The 22193-nt window shown below is 43.7% G+C and overlaps 1 protein-coding gene across 3 annotated transcripts in view; it reads left to right on the forward strand.

Moving 5' to 3' along the window:
* LOC126249007 (dihydropyrimidinase-like) overlaps positions 1 to 22193 on the forward strand; it is a 224264-nt gene that overhangs the window by 141949 nt on the left and 60122 nt on the right. For all 3 annotated transcript variants that reach the window (XM_049950595.1, XM_049950598.1, XM_049950596.1), the window contains exons 2-3: positions 3220 to 3314; positions 3396 to 3469. In XM_049950595.1, the coding sequence (XP_049806552.1) occupies positions 3220 to 3314; positions 3396 to 3469 (169 nt within the window). The remainder of the gene's footprint in view (positions 1 to 3219; positions 3315 to 3395; positions 3470 to 22193) is intronic.

Genomic DNA, 22193 nt, shown 5'->3' on the forward strand with positions numbered 1-22193 from the left:
TATTTTTTCCTGAGCCATTGGTACTCTGATTGATTCGATATATATATATATATATATATATATATATATATATATATTATTGGTGTTTTGCCCTTAAAGAGCGCATTTGGACTAAACTACATGGCCAGTTCCTTTTGCTGCCTTCCTTGCTGCCCAAACTTCCCTCATTCGCTCGCTGTGTTTCTGTTTCCGGTCCTCTGTCCATGCTTCTTGTCGGCTTTGTGTCTTCGGCTTCATCTTGATTGCCTTTTTGGTTGCCCATATTTCTTTCATCTTCTGGCTGTGATCTTGCTTGCGTTCTTCGGTCCATTTTATGCCTGTTCGTTTGTCGCATTGTATCTCATGTAGTTTACTTTTCTTAATGATGTTTCTGAACTTTATTCTGTCGTTTATTGTGTCTGCTGTTATGTTGAGCTGGTTCAGGTCGTTTTCTACCTCTGCCACCCATTTGTTGTTTCTAGTGGTTACCCAGTCAAAGATCTGTTTGGTCAGCCTGTGTGATGGCATTCTGTATAGGTGTCCATAGAATTGTAGTCTGCGTTTTCTAATCTTTTCTGTGATTGTCTCCGTATGTTTGTACAGTTCCTTTGTAGGTTTCTTGATCCATATTCCATTGTTGTTAGTTGCGCCAAATATTTTCCTAAGTATTTTCCGTTCTACTTTTTCTAATTGTCTGATACGTGTATGCCCTAGGATTAGTGTGGTCTCTGCTGCATATAGTGCCTCGGGGAGCACCACCGTGTCGTAATGGCGTAATTTGGCTTTTTGTGAGATAGACTTCTTGTTGTAATGATTCCACACTACTTTGTATGCCTTGTCCAGTTTAGTCTTTCTTTCTTCGTTGGAGTCTCTGTTATGTCCACTCATTTGTAGTGTTTCACCGAGGTATTTGAAGTTTGCCGTTTTGTAAATCGTGCCATACTTTGTGTTCAGAGATGAGAGTTTCTTTGTGCTCATAAACTGTGTCTTTTCGTAAGAGATCTGTAGTCCAGTTTTGGCAGCGATTTCGTGCAGTTTTTCAATAGCGTCTTTTGTTTCCTTTATACCTTTCGTGACAATCGCCAAATCGTCTGCAAAAGCCAGGCATTTAATCTGTAGGTTTCCTAAGGTTATCCCCTGTTGTGATGTTTCCCATTCTTTTATGACCTTATCTAACACCAGATTGAAAAGGAGAGGTGAGAGGCCATCGCCTTGTCGGACACCTGTGCGAATTTCAAAGGGCTCTGATAGTTCCCCACAGAACTTTACTTTGGAGGTCGTGTTGGTTAAAGTTTGCTCTATGATAGCCCGTGTTTTGTTGTCTACTTTGTATTCTGCTAGAATTTTGAAGAGAGTTTTCCGGTCGATAGAGTCGTACGCCTTTTTGAAGTCAACAAAGGTAATGATCAGGTTCTGTTTGTGTTGTAAAATCATTTTCAGGTTCCAAATTTGTTCCGCACAAGACCGCCCTTTACGGAAGCCTGCTTGGTATTCCCCAATCAAGTGGTCGGTTTGGCATTCCAGTCTGTTCAGTAAAGCTTTAGAGAGGATCTTGTATGTGACCGGTAATAGGGATATTCCTCTGTAATTGTTCGGGTTAGTCTTGTCACCTTTTTTGTGTAGTGGGTGTATCAGGGCAGTTTTCCAGTCGTCAGGAATTTTCATGGTCTTCCAGATGTCTTCCAAGATCCTGTGGATGTCTTTGGTGAGTTCTGGGTCTTGTAACTTCCAGATTTCCTCGATGATGCCATCTTCTCCTGGTGCTCTACGATTCTTGATATATATATATATATATATTGTGTGTGTGTGTGTGTGTGTGTGTGTGTGTGTGTGTGTGTGTGTGTGTGTGTGTGTGTGTGTGTGCGTGTGCGCTTTAGCATTGTTCATAAGAAGTGCAAGTGGAATGTAGTTAGCAAGAAGATGTCTGTGGATTACAGAATCGTGTAACAGTCAACCTTTGAATCTGCACAGATACCTTGATATTGAGCTATAAGCTACGGAATCTAGTTATCGAACTGTAGTACCATTCTGGTATGTAGTTCAGATGGACAAGGGTCATGTCAAAGGTTGTGCACTGTGTAAGGTAGAATTGAAGAAAATAATTTATTTTACAAAATACCTTTACAGGTCGTCACAAGAATCTCCATTCTTGCGTATGACTGCGTCCCAACGTTTTAGCAGCTTCTGTATTCCGTGTAGGAAACCTTCGTTGTTGAACTGTCTGATTACTCGGGTCACATCACTGGAAGCTTCGTCGGTTGTATCAGAACGTTTTCCACGGGCTTGTTCCTTCAGTTTGGGGAAAAATCAGTCTGGTGGGCCAATATGAAGACTATATGGTGGGTGGCGAAGTATTTCCCATCCAAATTTGTTGAGCTTTACTCTCGCTGGTAGGGAAAAATGCGCTCTTACATTACCGTGCAAAATGAGGACATCAGCTGCAAGCACGTCAGGCTTTCTTTGATCAATTTTAGAGTGCAAAACATTATGCAGATACTTCTTGTAGTATTCGCCTGTTAACGACGTCCACTGGGGCACTCGGCGTCTAGCTGTGACCCCCATTCATGCCATGCGCAAAGATAATCAGTTTCACATTTGATCGGTGGCGGCAGAATTTTTTTGTGCTTGGAGAGTCGGAACTCCTCCAGTGTGATGACCGAGACTTTAGTTCTGGGTTAAAATATCGTACACAGGTACCATCAACTGCAACAATCCTTTTCAGAAACTGTTCTCCTTTTGCTCGATAACGTCGAAGCAATTCCGCGTTTTTTAACAATAACCTGCGAGGTGTAGTCTGTAGCAGTTGATGGCGTATTGAGTTGTCCTTAGTGCTTGCCCGACCTTCACGAAAACGTGCAGACCACCATGATACTGTGCTGCGATCCACTTACACTATTCCTCCACACCTCTCTGAAACTGTTGTAAATTTCCGTTGGCTTCTTTCCACGGAGGGATTCGATTTTGATGCAGACACGCTGGTCACTGCGTATAATCCGACCTGACTCTGTTTCAGCTTCCATTTTGAAACTGAATTGCTCACGACACAGCCACGCGAACCAGCAAACACACATACGACCGTCACGCCAAAAGTCGCGCTCACAACTGACATGATTTTGAAATCGCGCATACGAAATGTGCAGGACCTTAGAAATGACTTTCGTATTAAGGAGGACCATAAGTTGATAGGAAATGGTTTGTTAGACTGTCACGCAACTAAAACTTTTTTCTCTTTTTTTGCAGAGTGCCCAGAACAGGTTACTTATCAAGCATGGAAAGATTGTCAACGTGGATTCTGTGGTGGATGGAGATGTTTACATTGAAGATGGAGTAATAAAGTGAGTTCTATCAAATATGAGTGTAGTGTCTAAATAAATGTCAAAAAGTCTCCTCCTAATTTCAATGTTTGTTTTCTGCAGGCAAGTTGGCAGCAATCTGATCATTCCTGGTGGTACAAGAATAATTGACGCTCGTGGAAAGTACGTGATACCTGGTAAGTGAAAACTCGCGTCGTCCTTCCTAAACAGAGATTCAGACATTTTGATTCCGTGGATATGGCTACTTATTGATGAGTAATTGTGATTTTTTTTTCATTAATAATTTGGAGGCTCTATTGGAAAATTAGTAGTGTCAGCTTTTTCACCGATGAGGTGAGATGCAGCATGAATACTTTTGTGTGATTGGGTGGCTTGAGCGATAGCTATTTCGACTGCAGCATTTGTGGTTTGAAGCCTCATGTCATAGATGGTGTCCACTGGCTATGGAGAGCGGCAAGCAAAAATACTGTACCTTCCACGGGACTCCCAACTCATACGTGTGCCATGAGTACAGGGACCCAAGCCATTACAGTACTTCTTTCCTTATGGTGCAGTTTTACACTCTGATTATGTCTTTCTCATGCTTTGTCCCTAAGATTCCCTACTGAAACCTAGTTTGCTCATAGAACATAGATCATGGCTATTCCCACTTCGTTCATTCTACACCACATATTTCGGTTAACTTACGCTCAGTACCCACATCTAGGTTTGACTTCAAATTTTTTTTATAGAATATACAGGCCGTGTGGTGAAAGTCGCCCAATACCAAGCATGGTCGCCAGTTGAGGTGAAGGTCGTCAAGAACCACTATGGTGGTAGTCCCAACAAGATGGGATTGCACTATTGATGCATGAGCTGCCACCTCTGTGCACATGGCGAGTAGTTGCATATCTATTTGGGGATTCCAGGCCAAGGAGGACTGGCCATCAAGCCAGGTGACGTTTGCTCTGACTGGGTGGCACTCATGGGGGAGCCCATGTTCAGGGCAGGTGGCATCATTTCGTATATTTTGCGTAATGAAATGACCAAAATTATCAGCTGGTGAATGCGAAGCTCCAGCAGTCTTCAAACCGACCACAAGAAAGTGTACTAGTTTAAGATTCAAGGAACTTTCACTCTTTGGCCTTACCATGGAAGGAAAACAAAACCAAGTAACATTCAAACACCTACTCCCCACAGTTCCTTGTTTGCTCGTGAATGGAAGGTCTTTCGCCTCAGTTAAGCCAGTGTTGTTTGTTTACAAAACTGGAAACGTATTTGATGAACTCTCTTTACTTAGTAAATTACGGACTGGTGCCATCTTAATCTAAACTGCGAATTCTGCCCAGTCCTGGGCGTTACTCTCGTTGGAGATATACCTATTACCAAACACCCCATAAGAAATGCAATATGATACAACAATTAATTTTCACCACGACCTAATGCTGCAAATGGATGAAGAACTATGTAAAAATGTGGAGAGGCAAGGGATTTACTCCAATCCTTCCCTTTCCGTGCTGCAAGTCTGTCTATCTACTATTTGTCTCATCCTCCCTGCCCAACACATATTGCCTTCTCATTTGGTCGTCTTCTTACTGCCAATTGTACTTGGATTTGGTTTGTGATGTTGGACACTAATTTTCTTCCCATCTGGCATTCTACAGCTTTTCATTTTTAAGTGTATGGTCCCATTTTTTTGGATTTCACCTACTATTTCTGTTTTGTCATGCAGGGCAGGTCACCCAGCATGGTGTATGTTCCCCCTTTGCATCATTCTGTATTTGCATCCTTACTGTCTTGCAAAAGTAGTTTGCCCAAAACCCAGCACGTTAGCCATTCTGTTGTGTGGGGGAGTGGGGGAGGTGTCATCAAGTACCTGCACAGTGGTAGCCTCCTGACCGTGCTGGGATCACACTGTTGTTGCCTGAGCTGGAAACTTCCCGCACATGCCAAGGAGTATGTGCCCATTGTTGCTGGGGCATGGTGAATCCAGGCAATGCTTTACTTGACAGGTAACTGTTTTTGTGTGTGGGTGGCACCTATGGGGACAGCCCTCATTCAGAGTGGGTGACACCATGGCAGAACACTCGCACATGAAACGTGTTACACTTTCTACCACTGGCAGCCTTATGGCCACAGCAGTCTCACCTGAAGGCGAGACTTATTAAGGCACGGAGGGATTTAGTCCCCCAAAATGTTTCTTTCCCTGGCTGTGCCATGGGATGAACATAGGAATCAAGAGACAAGGGAGAAATACTCCCTCCAATACATTTCTCTAGGATCAATGAGTATTCCTTTTCGACTAAAGAACCACTTTTCTTTGTTGAATATCTTTAGGACAGGTTTGTGAAGTAGGAACGATTTCAAAAATGGCTCTGTTCTGATTAAAACAGGCTTCCCTTTTGCTCACCTGTGACAAGCTGGCAGACATTCCTGTTACCATAACTCCGTATAAGTCTCAGTATGGTACAGGATATCATCTTCTTTCACACTCTCCTTTTACAGATGGATGACGAGTTGCTTGCCAGTTTGGAGCTAAAGGATGTGCATTTTGTCCATCACTTCCAATGGGGACCAAAGGACAATAGGGTTGATACTGGAGCCTTCATTTTGGCCTTTGAAGGTGACTCGTTGCCTGAAAAGGTTAAGATTATGATCTATCAGTGTGATCTGAAACCATATATTCCACTTCCCATGTGGTGCTACAAATGCACAAGATCCATGCACATGTTGGCTCTGAGTACTATGGGACTTAACTTCTGAGGTCATCAGTCCCCTAGAACTTAGAACTACTTAAACCTAACTAACCTAAGGACATCACACACAGCCATGCCCGAGGCAGGATTCGAACCTGCGACCGTAGCGGTCGCGCGGTTCCAGACTGTAGCGCCTAGAACCGCTCGGCCACCCTGGCCGGCCCATGCACATGTCTTCACACTGCAATGCCCACCCCATCTGTAGGGATTGTGGACATCCATTGCACACGAATGCTCCCTGTGCCTCTTCCCCCCATCTATATCAACTGCAGGGATCACCATTCCCCCTGTTCACTGGACTGCGTCGTCTACTGAAGAAAAAAGAATATTCAAGTATACAAGACTCTTGATCAACTCACATACCAAGGGGTCAAAAAGAAATATGATTGTCTATATCACACACCTATGACGATGACACACACTATGTCTATGATGTCGTCATCCTCCCTAGCGACTGTACCATTGCCTTTCGTGTCTTCTATTTTGGGCCCTCGAGACTGCTTGACACTACCCGCTCCCTTGGTGATTGAGAGCCCTCCTGCTATTGCTTTCCACACACCTTGTTTGGGGGCATAGACACACCACCTGTCAGGGACGTCAGATGCCAACCACTGGCGGGAGAAACAGCACCCTCCTCCATCATCTCTTACCAGTAGGGGTCCCTTTGGATGCTCGCTTCCCACGAATCTGCAGACCTGACCGATGACAGAAGGTGCCACATGTTGTGGGTTGTAGGACTTCTTGTTCCTCTTCTGTCTCAGAATGTGGGGCATACAGACCCCTGCAGAAATCAAAATCATATACCATCCGGCTCCACACATTCCGCCTCTGTCTCCAATTTGGTGGAAGTGGTGGCCCCTGACCCCACCACACAGCTTGTTGATTCATAACCAATGTGTGTTACCACTCTATACTTATAAGTGGTGGCAGCAGGTGGCCCTGAGGCATGACCTGCCTTCTTGGTCCCTTCGTGCCCCCACAGAATACTGATAGTGTGGTACTCCAGTGGTTTGTTTGTTTTTTTTCTTCTTCTTTTCCCCCCAATCACCTGGTCGAGCTATGAAACTCCCAAGAAACTCTGTTCCCAGCTAAGTGGACCCCTACCTTCTGTGGCTGTCAAGCTATTTTAAGAATTGCGCAGACACAGAAAGAGTGTCATTTGGTGACTGACTGCACATATGTTCTATACTTGTTTTACAGTGAACATGTGCAACTCTCCATGACTTTGGAGGCTGTGGCTGTTCATGTGAAGATGTCTCTGTAATTTACTGCCTTAATGTGCATCTCCCTTTTGATGATGAAGTGCTCCTCAACGTCGTGTCTGCACTGTTTTTTCAGCTTCCCAGATACTTTCTAATATTGGATGACTTCAATACCCACAACCCGTTGTCAGTTGGAACTATGACCACTGGCTATGGTAAAGCTATCAAAACTTTGCTCTCAAAGCTCAATCTTCGTCTCTTGAATACCAGTGCACCCTCCCCCACCCCCACTCTCTTCAGTGTGGCATATGGAGCTTATTTGGCCATTGATCTTCCCATTTGCAACTCTTGTCTCATCTCCTCCTACCATTGCAGTGTCGATGACAACCTCTGTAACTGTGATCATTTTCCGATCATCTTGATCCTCCCTCAATGTCACTTGTGTGTGGTGTTTCCAGATGGGCTCATAAGAAAGCTGACTGGGATGCATTCACCTATGCCATTGCCATTAGCATCCTGCCACATGGAGGTATCGATGATGCTGTCCAGAGTGCAATTGCAGCCATTGTATTGGCAGCTGACTTAAACATCCCAGTTCTTCGGGACCTTCCTGTTGGAAGACAGTCTCTTGGTGGACACCCAAAATTGCCATGGCCATTAGAAATTGCGTACGAACTCTCCAACACCATAAGCGACATTTACTCCTCCCTCATAGATGTCGGAAAAAGGTTAGATACCTTTATTGACACCAGTTCCCCATAAGTGTACTTCGTATTTCCCTGAATGGTGGTGTGTACTCTGACCCAGTCACTGTCGCTGAACATTTTGCATTGCATTATCTTCGAACCTCTGCAGCTGAGAATTATCAGCCTGCATTTTGTACCCTGAAACAGTGGGTATAATCCTCTGTCCAGTGAGTGAGAATTACTTGGTGCCCTATCCTTGTGCCCTGATATGGCTGCAGGACTATATTGCATCCACAGCCAAATGCTCTAAATGCCTATCCGCGGGTTGCCAATGTCATGTCCATGCCATTTGCAATCGTATCTGGAGCGAGTGTGAGTTCCCATGTCAGCAGCAAGAAAGTGAGATTGTCCCAGTACTGAAACCAGGTAAATGCTACTGAGATGGGCAGCTATTGCCCTATTAGTCTCATTAATGTTTGGTGCAACCTGCACAAATATATGGTTAACTGGCAGCTGTGTTGGTACCTTGAATCTCGGGGTCTTTTTGCCCCATCACAGGGTGGTTTTTGCCAAAATCATTCTACTGCTGACAGTCCATCTGCAAGGGGCCTGCTATCCAGTCAGCATTTGTCCAGGATCAACGTATTCAACACTTCTGTAGAAATTTTACTGTCCATCCACACTCTCTTAACTGCCACAGTAACACCATCTGGGCTATAGACAACTCTACACTCCAGCAGCTCTACAAAGCTCTGATCCTGTCCAATCTTGATGATGGGACTGTGGCATATGGCTCAACATCACCTTCATCTTCATGGATGCTGGACCCTGTACACCATTGCAGGGTCCTACTTTCAACAGGTGCCTTTTGGACCAGCCCTGTAATCAGCCTACATGCTGAGGCTGGGTCCTCTACCCCCGCCCCCTTTTCTTATGTGATGAACATTTGCTGCTCCCCTGAGCATGCAAACTACTGTGTCACTTTTCCTGGTAGGAACCTCCACTTCTCACGACAGAGACCCTGGCCTGGAATCGTGATTACAGTGTACATACGAAGTCTTTGTTCTGAACTTCAGCTACCCCAGTGTTGCCTCTTATTAGAGAGCAATTGAATATGCCTCGATGGTGTATACCACATCCTTGGATCTGTCTCGACCTATACTTTGGACTGAAAAACTGGTTTTTTCACCTCCTATTCCTGAACATCGTTGATGTATTTTCACATTTGGGAGATAGTATACACGGATGACTCTGCAATCAACAGATGAACTAATTTTGTCTACACACATGCAAGGTGCAGTGAACTATGCTCCCTGTTGAACAGATGCAGTGTATTCACTGCTGGATTGGTCATTCTAGCCCCCAGGCATGTTCGTTCTTGCAGTAGTGAGACATTCTTAATTGATAGGAATAGTCTTCGGGCTATCAACCATTGCCACCCTCAACACATATTGGTTGTGCCTATCCAGGATCTCCCTCGTGACCTCCACCTAGTTCAGTGGTTGTCAGGATGCCAGAGAATGACCATGCTGACTGGTTGGTCAAGTTGATAGCTTGTAACAAGTATTGGTGTGCCCTGGTTTCTCCGAATAAACTGCAAACAATAAAAGAGACTATGATCAACTTGTGGTCTTCCCATGGTCCTTCTCGCAGGTGATCTAATGTTCTGTTAGGTTTGCATTGACCACACTTGGCTGACCCACAGCCATATCCTCCAATGTGAGGATCACTCCACTGTTTGCGTGTCAACCATCTGACAGTGGCCAACATTCTATAGGACTGCCTTAATTTGGCCACTTCGCGATGAAACCTTGAACTTACTGACACACCACCTCTCGTGATACCAGCTGATGCCAAAGTGACTAATCTTGTTTTGCGTTTCACCCATAAAAGTAGTTTCTGTTCCTCTCTGTGATGTAGGGCACATTAGTCTCTTCGGCCACATCATGGCTTGGAGGTGTGCCCCATTGCCTGCTCTTACTCAGAGGATCCATGGTTGCCCTTGCTTGATGGTCTGGTGTGGCTCCTGTCTGTCCCAATTTAATAATTCTTATTATTTTACATCTGTGATTGGGTTACTGTCACGTTGTCATTGTTTTCTTTCCTGGGATTTTATCAACTTGTTGGTGTTAGTTTTCTTGTTGTAATGTAGCATGTGGATACACCGTTCAAATGCAGAGGGTAGATCTCTCATTGCATATTGTTACCCCTCTCCCACTTCCACTTGATTCCCAAATACAATCGGATTTGTTTGGATTGTCTTTTGTTTTCTTATCTCTGGGGACTATTGCTGACTTGACTCAGTCTTGAGTGACTAATGACCTCATAGTTTGGTGCTTTTAATCCCATCATCCCATCCATCCCCTTCCAGAGGTCAATATCATGGTTTATCACTATGATGTGAAGATGTATTTTCCAAAATCCATGCTGTGCTTTTAATGCCATTGCTTTGGACGTATGTCTTCCAAGTGTACACATGGCCTTCTTTGTGGACGCTGGCCACCAACTTCATGAGATTTAACCATGTGCTCTATGCTGCCTGTGTCAGTTGTGGGAACATCCACCCTCCCTGATCCCCAAAATTTGCTATCCTAATCAAGAAATGTAAAATCCAAGAACTGAAAATTGCTGGTCGCCTCTCTCATTTTGAAGCTTGGAAAAATTGTGATACTGACTTTATGGGTACTATGGCCAGGTTGTCAGTAGCACCTAGCATATTTACTTCCTTGATTTCAACCTCCAGTAAACGTGACCCTGGGGCAATAGGCCCTCAACTCTTGTGATGTCTGTGGCACCATCTTTGGGAACTACTCTCTGCACCCAGCTGAAGAAGCAGCATCCTCCAGTGGAGTCTCCTGGGAAGAGAGTTCCATCTTGTGAACCCCGTCTCCATAAATCTAAGAGACCACTGACCTAAAATCAGCCAGTGGCAGAAGAAACTTTGGGTTGTGGATCGCAGGGCTGCACACAGTGGTTCCATTCCTATACCCACAGTGGATAAGCCCTCACAAGGTTTCTACCATCAAGAGTAGTGAATAATAATAATAATAATAATAATAATAATAATAATAATAATAATAATTAGATGAGAAGAAGCAGAAATTACAAGCATTGGCCAAACGACTTAGGAGATACAAAAAAAGTGAAAATAGAAGGAAACAAAACCAAACATTCAACGCAAACCAAAAGAAATTTTACCAGACAATAGATAACACACACATTAAAATAGACAATCCACCAAACATAACAGAAATGGAACACTTCTGGAGCAACATATGGTCAAACCCGGTACAACATAACGGGCATGCACGGTGGATACAAGCAGAAACAGGCAAATACAAGTTGATACCACAAATGCCTGAAGTAAAAATTTTGCAACATGAAGTCACCCAAGCAATTAATTCTACTCACAATTGGAAAGCCCCTGGAAAAGATAAAATAGCAAATTTCTGGCTAAAGAAGTTCACCTCAACACATTCACATCTAACTAAATTATTTAGCAGTTACATTGCAGACCCATACACATTCCCTGATACACTTACACATGGAATAACTTATCTGAAACCTAAAGATTAAGCAGACACAGAAAACCCAGCTGTATATCGCCCCATAACATGCCTACCAACAATATACAAAATATTAACTTCAGTCATTACACAGAAATTATTGACACATACAACACAGAACAAAATTATAAATGAAGAACAAAAAGGCTGTTGCAAAGGAGCAAGAGGATGTAAAGAGCAACTGATAATAGATGGAGAGGCGACATATCAAGCTAAAACTAAACAAAGGTCGCTACACTATGCATACATTGATTACCAAAAAGCTTTTGATAGTGTACCCCACTCATGGTTACTACAAATATTGGAAATATACAAAGTAGATCCTAAATTGATACAGTTCCTAAACATAGTAATGAAAAATTGGAAAACCACACTTAATATCCAAATAAATTCAAATATCATCACATCACAGCCAATACAGATTAAGCGTGGAATATACCAAGGAGACTCATTAAGTCCTTTCTAGTTCTGCCTTGCTCTGAACACAGTATCCAACATGCTAAATAATACAAATTATGGATACAATATTACTGGAACATACCAACACAAAATCACACATTTGCTATACATGGATGATCTAAAACTACTGGCAGCAACAAATCAACAAATTACTAAAGATAACAGAAGTATTCAGCAATGATATAAATATGGCTTTTGGAACAGACAAATGTAAGAAAAATAGCATAGTCAAGGGAAAACACACTAAACAAGAATATTACGTAATGGATAACCACAGCGACTGCATAGAAGCAATGGAAAAAACAGATGCCTATAAATATCTAGGATACAGACAAAAAATAGAAATAGATATACAAATATTAAAGAAGAACTAAAAGAAAAATATAGACAAAGACTAACAAAAATACTGAAAACAGAATTGACAGCAAGAAACAAGACAAAAGCTATAAATACTTATGCTATACCAATATTGACCTACTCATTTGGAGTAGTGAAATGGAGTAACACAGACCTAGAAGCACTCAATACACTTACACGATCACAATGCCACAAATATAGAATACATCACATACATTCAGCAACTGAAAGATTCACATTAAGCAGAAAGGAAGGAGGAAGGGAATTTATCGACATAAAAAACCTACATTATGGACAGGTAGACAATTTAAGAAAATTCTTTCTAGAATGCGCAGAAACTAGCAAAATACACAAAGCACTCACTCATATAAATACATCGGCTACACCACTGCAGTTTCATAACCACTTCTACAACCCTTTAGATCACATAACATCAACGGATTCGAAGAAAGTAAATTGGAAAACGAAAACACTACATGGCAAGCACCCGTATCACCTAACACAGCCACACATCGATCAAGACGCATCCAACACATGGCTAAGAAAAGGCAATATATACAGTGAGACGGAAGGATTCATGATTGCAATACAGGATCAAACAATAAACACCAGGTATTACAGCAAGCATATTATTAAAGATCCCAATACCACAACAGATAAATGCAGACTTTTCAAACAACAAATAGAAACAATAGATCACATCACAAGCGGATGTACAATACTAGCAAATACAGAATACCCCAGAAGACATGACAATGTAGCAAAAATAATACATCAACAGCTTGCCTTACAACATAAACTTATAAAACAACACGTTCCCACATACAGGTATGCACCACAAAATGTACTGGAGAATGATGAATACAAATTATACTGGAACAGAACCATTATAACAGATAAAACAACACCACATAACAAACCTGACATCATACTCACCAATAAAAAGAAGAAATTAACACAACTAATCGAAATATCCATACCCAATACAACAAATATACAAAAGAAAACAGGAGAAAAAATTGAAAAATACATCCAACTGGCTGAGGAAGTCAAGGACATGTGGCATCAGGATAAAGTTGACGTTATACCAATTATACTATCAACTACAGGAGTCATACCACACAATATCCACCAGTACATCAATGCAATACAGCTACATCCAAACTTATATATACAACTACAGAAATCTGTAATTATTGATACATGTTCAATTACCCGAAAGTTCCTAAATGCAATATAACACATACCGTACAGTTAAAAGGAAGTGACCCTTGATCAAGGTCTGCGTCACTTTCCATTTTTAACCAGAATTAACGTCTGAGAAGGTAAAGAAATAATAATAATGGATGGGATAAGGCTCTTCCGGCAGGCATGTAGGCACCAGATTTTCGACTTCAAACAAATGTTTGTTGATGATGTTACACCATCAATGGTGACAGTGATCCTGGAGCATGACCTGTCCCCCCTGGCCCCCACCTTGGCTAACCAAGACACCCTTTACTTGACAGTTGAATGACACTGCAGCACACTGGACTTGCATTCGGGAGGACAACGGTTCATTTGCGCGTCCGGCCATTGTGATTTATGTTTTCCGTGATTTCCCTAAATCGCTTCAGGCAAATGCCGGGATGGTTCCTTTGAAAGGGCACGGCCGACTTCCTTGCCCGTCCTTCCCTAATGAGACCGATGACCTCGCTGTCTGGTCTCCTGCCCCAAAACAACCCAACCCCAACACTGCAACATATATTACTATCACCTGCCAGAATTATGATAACTAATTTCCACTCATTCTGCAATCTCTAACACACTCACACTTCACTGATGACCATTCTCCAGTTCTTGAGGTTACCATGCATTCTGTCTTAACTGCACTTGCTTTGAGTGAGCATCTGGAGGGGTCTGTACAATGGTTCACACAGATGTTACCTGTGTGTAGATTTTGCTCCATACCATCTTGAAAGCAATAGTGGTGTGAGTGCAAACAACCCAGGCAGTCACTACCTGTAACAACTACTTACCTTCAGTCAGGGCACTTACTTACCTTGACATGACTGCCTTAATCCAGGTAATCCCCTCCACACTTTCCTCCTCCTTTGTGATTTCAGTGTACACCATCCCCTGTGGAGAAGTACACTTCATCTGGTAGGGGCTTTCGGATTGACAAGCTTCTTTCCTATCCTGACCTGTGTTTCCTCAATGACTGTACTCCTACTCACTTCAGTGCCACCCATGTCACCTTCATGGCTGTCAACCTTACACTCTCTTCTTACTATCTCGTGGAATTACTAAAACGGTAGCTACACGATGCTCTTTGTGATAGTGACCACTTTCCGATAATCCTGTCATTGCCTTGTCGCTGCCCAATGGATCAGTTATGTTGGGTGCTTTGAAGAGCCAACTGGCAGTAGCATGCCTCTGCTGTCACTTTCACCACCTCTGTCAAATTGCATAGATGAGGTTGTGGGAAGTAACTCCAATAAAATCACCTGTGCTTATGGAACTGCTATCCCCTTTCTACAGACTCACTCTGCTGTCAGCTAGTGTCATGGAGGAGCAGAGACATTGCAGCAGCTGTTCAGGATTGTTGAAGGGCTCTGCAGTGTTTAAAGCAATGGCACACACACACACACACACACACACACACACACCTACCACATCCCTTTTCTGCATCTCAGCGCTATAGCCGACAGCGCATGGACCGTGCATCCGAACTTTTAGCGTGCCATGTTTGATATCGTAGCATGGAATAGTATGTTGGGGAGTCCTTCTGAACGTGCAGGGCTATATCTGTTGGGTATTCTGAATGTGCATTTGAACATTGACCAATGAGATGGCACGATGCGTATCAATAAAGCGCTGAGAGTTGCCATATTGGCTTTTAGTTGAAGCCCTATGTATATGTGCCACTTCTGAGCACTAGCAGATTGAGGATCTCTCGAAAATCCGTTGTTAATTGCATGATTCGTTGTGATAAGAAAGTATAAGGGACAGGTTGAAGAAATCCCCTCATCCTTTACCCACACCGCTGCATCAGATTAAATAATGAACCTTTCATTGACTGGAAATTACTCTAGGCTCTTGACTCATCACATGATATGGCTTCAGGCCCTGATTAGATTCATAATCAAATGATCCAGCATCTGAACGTTACTCAAATTTTCCATCTACTCTGGGTCTTTGACCATATTTGGCTAGACAGTGTTCTCCAGTCACATTGGAAAGACAGTCTCATCCTCTCAGTCCTTAGATGAAACAAAAACCCAATGTCTGTCAACAGCTACCAACCGATTAGCCTCACCATGCCCTTCACGCTGCATAAAAGTATGGTACTTGATGATTATGCTGGGTTCTCTAATTAGGGGGCCTTTTGTCCCCCTATCAGTGTGGCTTTTGGGACGGACAATCCACAGCTGACCGTCTGGTTAGGTTTGGAACAACAATCCAACAGATGTATTCTAAACACTATCATCTCATTGCTGTCCATTTTGACTTACATAAGGCATACACCGTCACTTGGCCCCATCAAATTTTACTTACCATCCATGACTACAGCTTTCAAGGCTCCCTGTCAATTTTATTGGTCAGTTTCATGCTGCTAGTTGTTTTGGGTAGTTGTTTCTCTAAATGTACCATGAGCCCTAGACAATGGCACATTGCTCTGTACCAAGTGCTTCTCTTCCTTATTAGCATTAGTGGGCTAGTGTCCTTTGTTGGACTAATGGTCAATTCCACACTGTGTGTCAATGACTTTTGCATTTGGTATAGCTTTCAATATGTTGCCTTGACTGAATGCCAGGTTCAAGGAACCATCCAAAGGGCCACCACTTGGACCCTTCCCCATGGTTTTTCTCTCCCGCAAAAATGTGAATCGTGTCTTTCTGTTGTCATACCACAATCCGTCCTTACCCAGAGCTGTTCCTGTATACCCAGAGCTTGGATGTTGTGCACAGTCCATATTTTTGGACTCCTCTTTAATAAGAGGCTGATATTATTGCCCCATATTTGTCAACTAAAATGGTTCAAATGACTCTGAGCACTATGGGACTTAACATCTATCGTCATCAGTCCCCTAGAACTTAGAACTACTTAAACCTAACTAACCTAAGGACATCACACAACACCCAGTCATCACGAGGCAGAGAAAATCCCTGACCCCGCCGGGAATCGAACCCGGGCGTGGGAAGCGAGAACGCTACCTCACGACCATGTCAACTAAAGACTAGCTGCATACATAAGTGTAATTATCTGCTTCCTCATGCACACCTGTTACCTATATTTACTGGGCGCTGGTCTCGTCCCATTGGCGCTAAGATTACCAGGTTTATGGGTCAGCGGCACATTTGGCTTTGAAATTTCTTGCCCCAGTCCATCATCACAGAGTATGAATGGCCTGTGGTACCTTCTGGACAAGCCACGTAGAGTCGAAGTCTCTTTTCATAAGTCCTAATGGTGTCAACGCTTGCTCACTTATTATGCAATCATCATCATCATAATCATCTGAGGAATTTATAATCATGCAACTTATCAAATTCTTTTCGCATACAAGGGGCATTTATCCTATGACCACCATCCTCTACTGGAATTACTAGTTATATGCACCTCGAGGCCCTTTGTTGACATCTCTGCCTAACTGTCTTAAAATGTGCTCACCATGTTTTTCTGCAGAGAGACCCTTGGTTATATCAAAGAGTCTACTGCTGCATGGCACTCCTTCTTCCATTCCCCCTGGAAGTAACCCACTCTTGTATGTCTCTGCATTTGTCATATTAGATTGACCCAAACTTTTTTTGTATAAGCAGCCCCGCACCCTCCATAGTACTTGTGGAGCCTTACTGACAGTTGTTCATATCCTGATTGATTTTTTTTTCTTTGTGTGTGTGTGTGTGTGTGTGTGTGTGTGTGTGTGTGTGTGTGTGTGTGTGTGTGCGCGCGCGCGCGCGCACGTTGAGTGAGAGAGAGAGAGAGAGAGAGAGAGAGAGAGAGAGAGAGAGAGATCATGGTTTTTTCCTCAGATATGAAGTCTTAAACTACCTTCGGGGTGGGGGTGGGGTGGTTGTGGTTGTGGGCATCTTCTGCTACATGCTGACTCAGGGGTATCCTCAACCCTGCCTCTTATTCCCTGTTGCTTCTGTGATCCCTCCTTTTCTGTGTTTTAATTGCTTTTAGGGGGTGTCTCTTTCAGGAGTGGCACTCTGTTGACTAGTAGGTGCTATCCTCCTATTTAATGCTTTGTCTGTAATGGATCAAGAGGGGAGGGGGGTGACCGTGGAAGGGCCTGCTCCAATCATATGCAGAACACCGGAACACGCCCATGTGTGGCCTTAACTGTTTCTCTCATATTGTGTTGTTATTAATGGTCTAATTGATGTCCATTACATTTTTAGCCTTGCACCTTTCACTGTTTTGCATCTCTTGACTGGAAGGCATTCTTTACTCTGTAGCTGTCATTGCCCATAATTGGGGTGGCAGGGGTTGGATGCATGAGGGGTTTCTGTCAACATGGATGAGCCCAGGGAGACCACTTTGCTGCTCTACCCTGTGTACCAGTCCAACCCATATAGTTTACTTCATTTTTCAGCTCGGGCATGAGTACTGCCTTCAGTGCTTCGCTTTTATCATTCCTATATATTTTCCCCACCCAAGCACACTCATAGTGGATGTCACTACCTCCAGATGAAAGAACCATTGAGCGAGAGACTGGTGATCTCCCTGCTTAGTCCTTTACCCCCAGTAAACCAACCCAACACCCTTGGTTTGTTACCCAGACCACAAATTAGGACTGGTCTGTTTCACGGACCTAAATTTTCAGTCGCCCCCATGACATTTTGATGTCCCTTCCTCTCACTTCTTCAGGAGTATATGTGTGCTACCATTATTTACACTGATAGTTCTAAATCTGTGGATAGGACAGGGTTTCCTTCTGTTGCCCACTGGTCAAGAACAAAACCTGTTGCCAAGAATCTGTAGCGATTTTACCTTGGAGCTGATTTCCATTAAGAGCCCTAAATTTCATTAAACAGACCTGCCTCTATCATGTTTTAATTTGTAGTGGCCCAATGAGAAGTCTCCAGGCTAATGATAAACGTTACTCTTGCCACCCTGTCATATCTGCTGTTCACAATTTATTCTCTGATCTTAGTCATACTGCCCCTACAGTTGTCTTTCTCTCTGTCATGCGTCGTATTGGTATCCCAGGGAATGAACTGGCCAACTATCTGGCTACAGAAACAATTAATAGCCCAGCATTCACTTTAATTATCTCAAGTGCAGCTTTGCAAATGCAAAGAAGGCCTTCACTTAGAGATGGGGCATAATCTGGTGGCATACCTCAGGATTATAAATGAGGCTAGAGCTATATATTGCCTCTCTTTCCACTCATCCTGGAAGGAATCCACCTTCCTGTGTCACCTTCACATCTGCCATACCAAATTAATCCAAAGTTTTACCTTACATAATGCAGTACCCCAAAATGTAGTTGAGGAGCCTTATAAAAAATAGCTCGCACCTTGGTGGAATTCCCCATCCTTGTGGCTCTCCATGCTGTGGTGGTCTTCCAGATTGTTTGCCTCCAATATTGGCAGACAATGTACAGACAGTCGAGTGGGTGCTTTCTATTCTCCAAGAATGTTGTTTTAAGTCTCACATATAACGTTTTAAACTATTTTTGGATCTGGTTTATCATTGGGACTTGAGTTTCTGTTTCTGACATTTGTGACAACTTATCAGTCAATAAACACATGGTCCCCTTTGTTGGGTTTGACCAGCCACCAATTTTCAAAATTCTCCAGAAGTGCAGATCATGTAGGGAAGGTCGCCCAATGCAGTGTATGCTCCATCTTTGCGCCTTTCCACATTTGCACCATTCCCTTTTAGAAGGTAATATAGCCAAAACCCAGCATGGTAGCCATTTCACTATGAGAGGGGGTAGGGAGGGATAACATAAAGTACCTGCTTGGTGGTAGACCCTGACTACACAGGGATCGCAAAGGTGGTGTCTGGGCTGAAAACTCCCCATTTATATCAAGGAGTATGTGCCCATTGTGACGGGGGCACAAGGACTTCAAACAGTAGATTATTGGTCAGGTAGCTGTTGCTGAGACTGGATCGTGCCCATGGGAGAGCCCCCATTTTGGAATGAGTGGCACCATGGCAGATGAGCCACAAGTGAAGGGGATGAAGTTATCTTCCACTGGTGGCCATATAGCTCCAGCAGTCTCTATGAAAGTACAGTCCTCTTTTAATGCAGAGAGATATAACACTAAAATGTTCCCTTCCCTGGCTAAATCGCTTCAGGCAAATGCCATGATTGTTCCTTTGAAGGGCACGGCCAGCTTCCTTCCCCATCCTTCCATAGTCCGATGGGACTGATGACCTCGCTGTTGGGTCCCCTCCTTCAAGTCAACCAACCAACCCTTCTCTGGCTATGCTGTAGGAGGAATGAAGGGCCAAGCAGCAAACAGAAAAATACTCCCTCCCCCAGTATTAGTTTCCACAAGGACTGATTAAGATTCCTTCTTGGCCACAAAGACTTTATTCTTTGTGGAAACTATAGAGGACAACTTTGGGGAAGTCGCAGGCACTTCTAAAATGAAGAATGGGTCAATTGTGATCAAAACATTATCCCCTTCCAAGTCACAGGCACTGCTTGCTTGTAACAAGCTGGGTGACATGCTGGTGATTGTCTCTCTCATAATAGTCTAAATATGGTTGAGAGCATCATTTTTCACTGAGAGCTGCTCTTGCAATCTGATGAGCTATGGGCCATCGTGGAGCAACAGGGTGTACACTTTGTCCGTCGTGTACATAGGGGGCCAAAGGACAAAGAGTTGCCACCAGTGCCTTCATCTTAGCCTTTGAGGGTGATTGATTGCCTGAAGAGGTAAAAGTGATGGTATACCGATGCAATGTAAAACCAATATTCACCCCCCCCCCCCACCCCCACCCCTTTCCCATTATGTGTTGCTTCAAGTGCTTGATATCTGGGCACATGTTGCTAGCTCCTTCTGTAGAGACTGTGGATGAGTGCTGTATGTGAACACTCCTTGTGCCCCCTACCCCCATCTGTGTCAACTGTGGAAGGCTCCATTCTCCCTACTCACCAGATTGCACTGTTTCCCAGAGAGAAAAAAGATACAAGAATACAATACTCGGGACAAATTAATTAATTTTCCAAGAGGCCAAGAACTTATAAGAGCAGTTGCTCCCAGCAATTTACAACAATGTCATATGCTGCAGCTGTGACATCGCCCCCTTTGGTGGTAGTGCTCCCACCTGTTACTCCTACAGTGGGCCCTCAGGGCTGTCCATTCATGCTTGCCCCCCAGATGATTGGGGGTTTCCCTCTTGCTGCTTCTCCCACACCAACTTTGGGAACAATGGCTTCCAGCCACCAGGGACATTGGTCCCCACCTCCCAACCAGAGATGAATCACCTTCCTCCATCTTCTCTTGCCAGAAAGGCGTCCATCGGGACACTTCCTTCCAAGGTTTCTTCTGTCTACAACCAGACACCAGCCAGTGGCTGAAGGAGCCACAGGCTGCTGGTTGCAGGGCTTCGCAATCATCACTTTACCTGAAACTGATTCAGTGAAGCCCTTGTAATCATCAAAATCTTCTAAAGAGAGGAAAGACTAGAAAAAGTCCTCTGTGGAGGAGGACATTCCAGTGCCCCCCCCCCCCCTTCCCCCCTTGCCACCACATACTGCCTGTTCCACTTCTGTGGCCAAGGTGGAGATTCTGGCAGTCCCTGAGACCCCGGTTCATGCCAAAAAATGGAACATGGAACCTATGTATATTGATGCCATAACCCCTCAACCAGTGGCAGCAGGACATAGCCTGCCTCCGTGATCCCTTCATGGTCTCGCAGTACATCAAAAACATTGTTCTCCAGTGAAATTGCAGAAGTTTTTTCCACCAACAGGTTGAGCTATGCTATCTTTTAAACACTTACCCTGACTTCCACATTGCCCATCAGGAGACTTGGTTCTCAGCAATGTGGAGCTTGGCCCTTTGTGGATTGTGCTACCTATGACAGGGTGTTGGACAGAGTTTGCACATATGTTGCGGACACACTGTGTAGCGAACTTGTGCCTCTTAATACACCTTTGGAGGCTGTGGCTGTTCGTGTAAGGGCATTTCAGGATCTTATGGCTGCAATGTTTACCTCCATTCTGATAGTGACGTGTCTCAGAATATATTGTTTGCATTGATTTCTCCACTCCCACCACCTTTCCTAATCTGGAGTGATTTCAGTGCCAGAACCCTTTGTGGGGTGGAACCATGAACGCTAGTAGTGGTCGAGATGTAGAAATCTTAGTAGCACAACTTGACCTTTGCCTCTCGAATACTTGTACCCCAACACACATCATTGTGGCACATGGAACTTTCTCGGCCATTGACCTTTCCATTTGCATCTTTGTCTTCTCCCATCTGTCTACTGGAGGGTCCATGATGACCTCTGTGCTAGTGACCACTTTACGATCTTCCTGTCCTTTCCTCAGCATCACTCCCCTGGACACCTGCCCAGATGGGCACTCAACAGTGCTATCTGGGGTTTTGCTTTCACCTCTGCTGTCAGCCTTGGCTCCCCATCTTGTGGAGATATTAGTGAGGCAGTCCAGCAACTAATTCAAAGGAATCAAAAGTAATTCTTTTCTTTATTAAACTGTTCATTCGATTGTCAAATATTCGGGAATGTGTATGAAGGAAGGATCATGCAGGACAAGTGACTGGAACAAACCAAATGTCAGAATGTTAAGGCTCATAAACCATACAGTATCTGTGGAGTAGGTCACACAAAAATTATATTGCTTTGTAAAAGTAAGTCTCTTTGTTGTGTTAGATGCATGAAAGTATTATTAGTTATGTCATTCAAACTAGACAGAGTACTGATGTTT

The sequence above is a fragment of the Schistocerca nitens genome, chromosome 3 (assembly GCF_023898315.1).
Source record: "Schistocerca nitens isolate TAMUIC-IGC-003100 chromosome 3, iqSchNite1.1, whole genome shotgun sequence".
Taxonomy (NCBI): Eukaryota; Metazoa; Arthropoda; class Insecta; order Orthoptera; family Acrididae; genus Schistocerca; species Schistocerca nitens.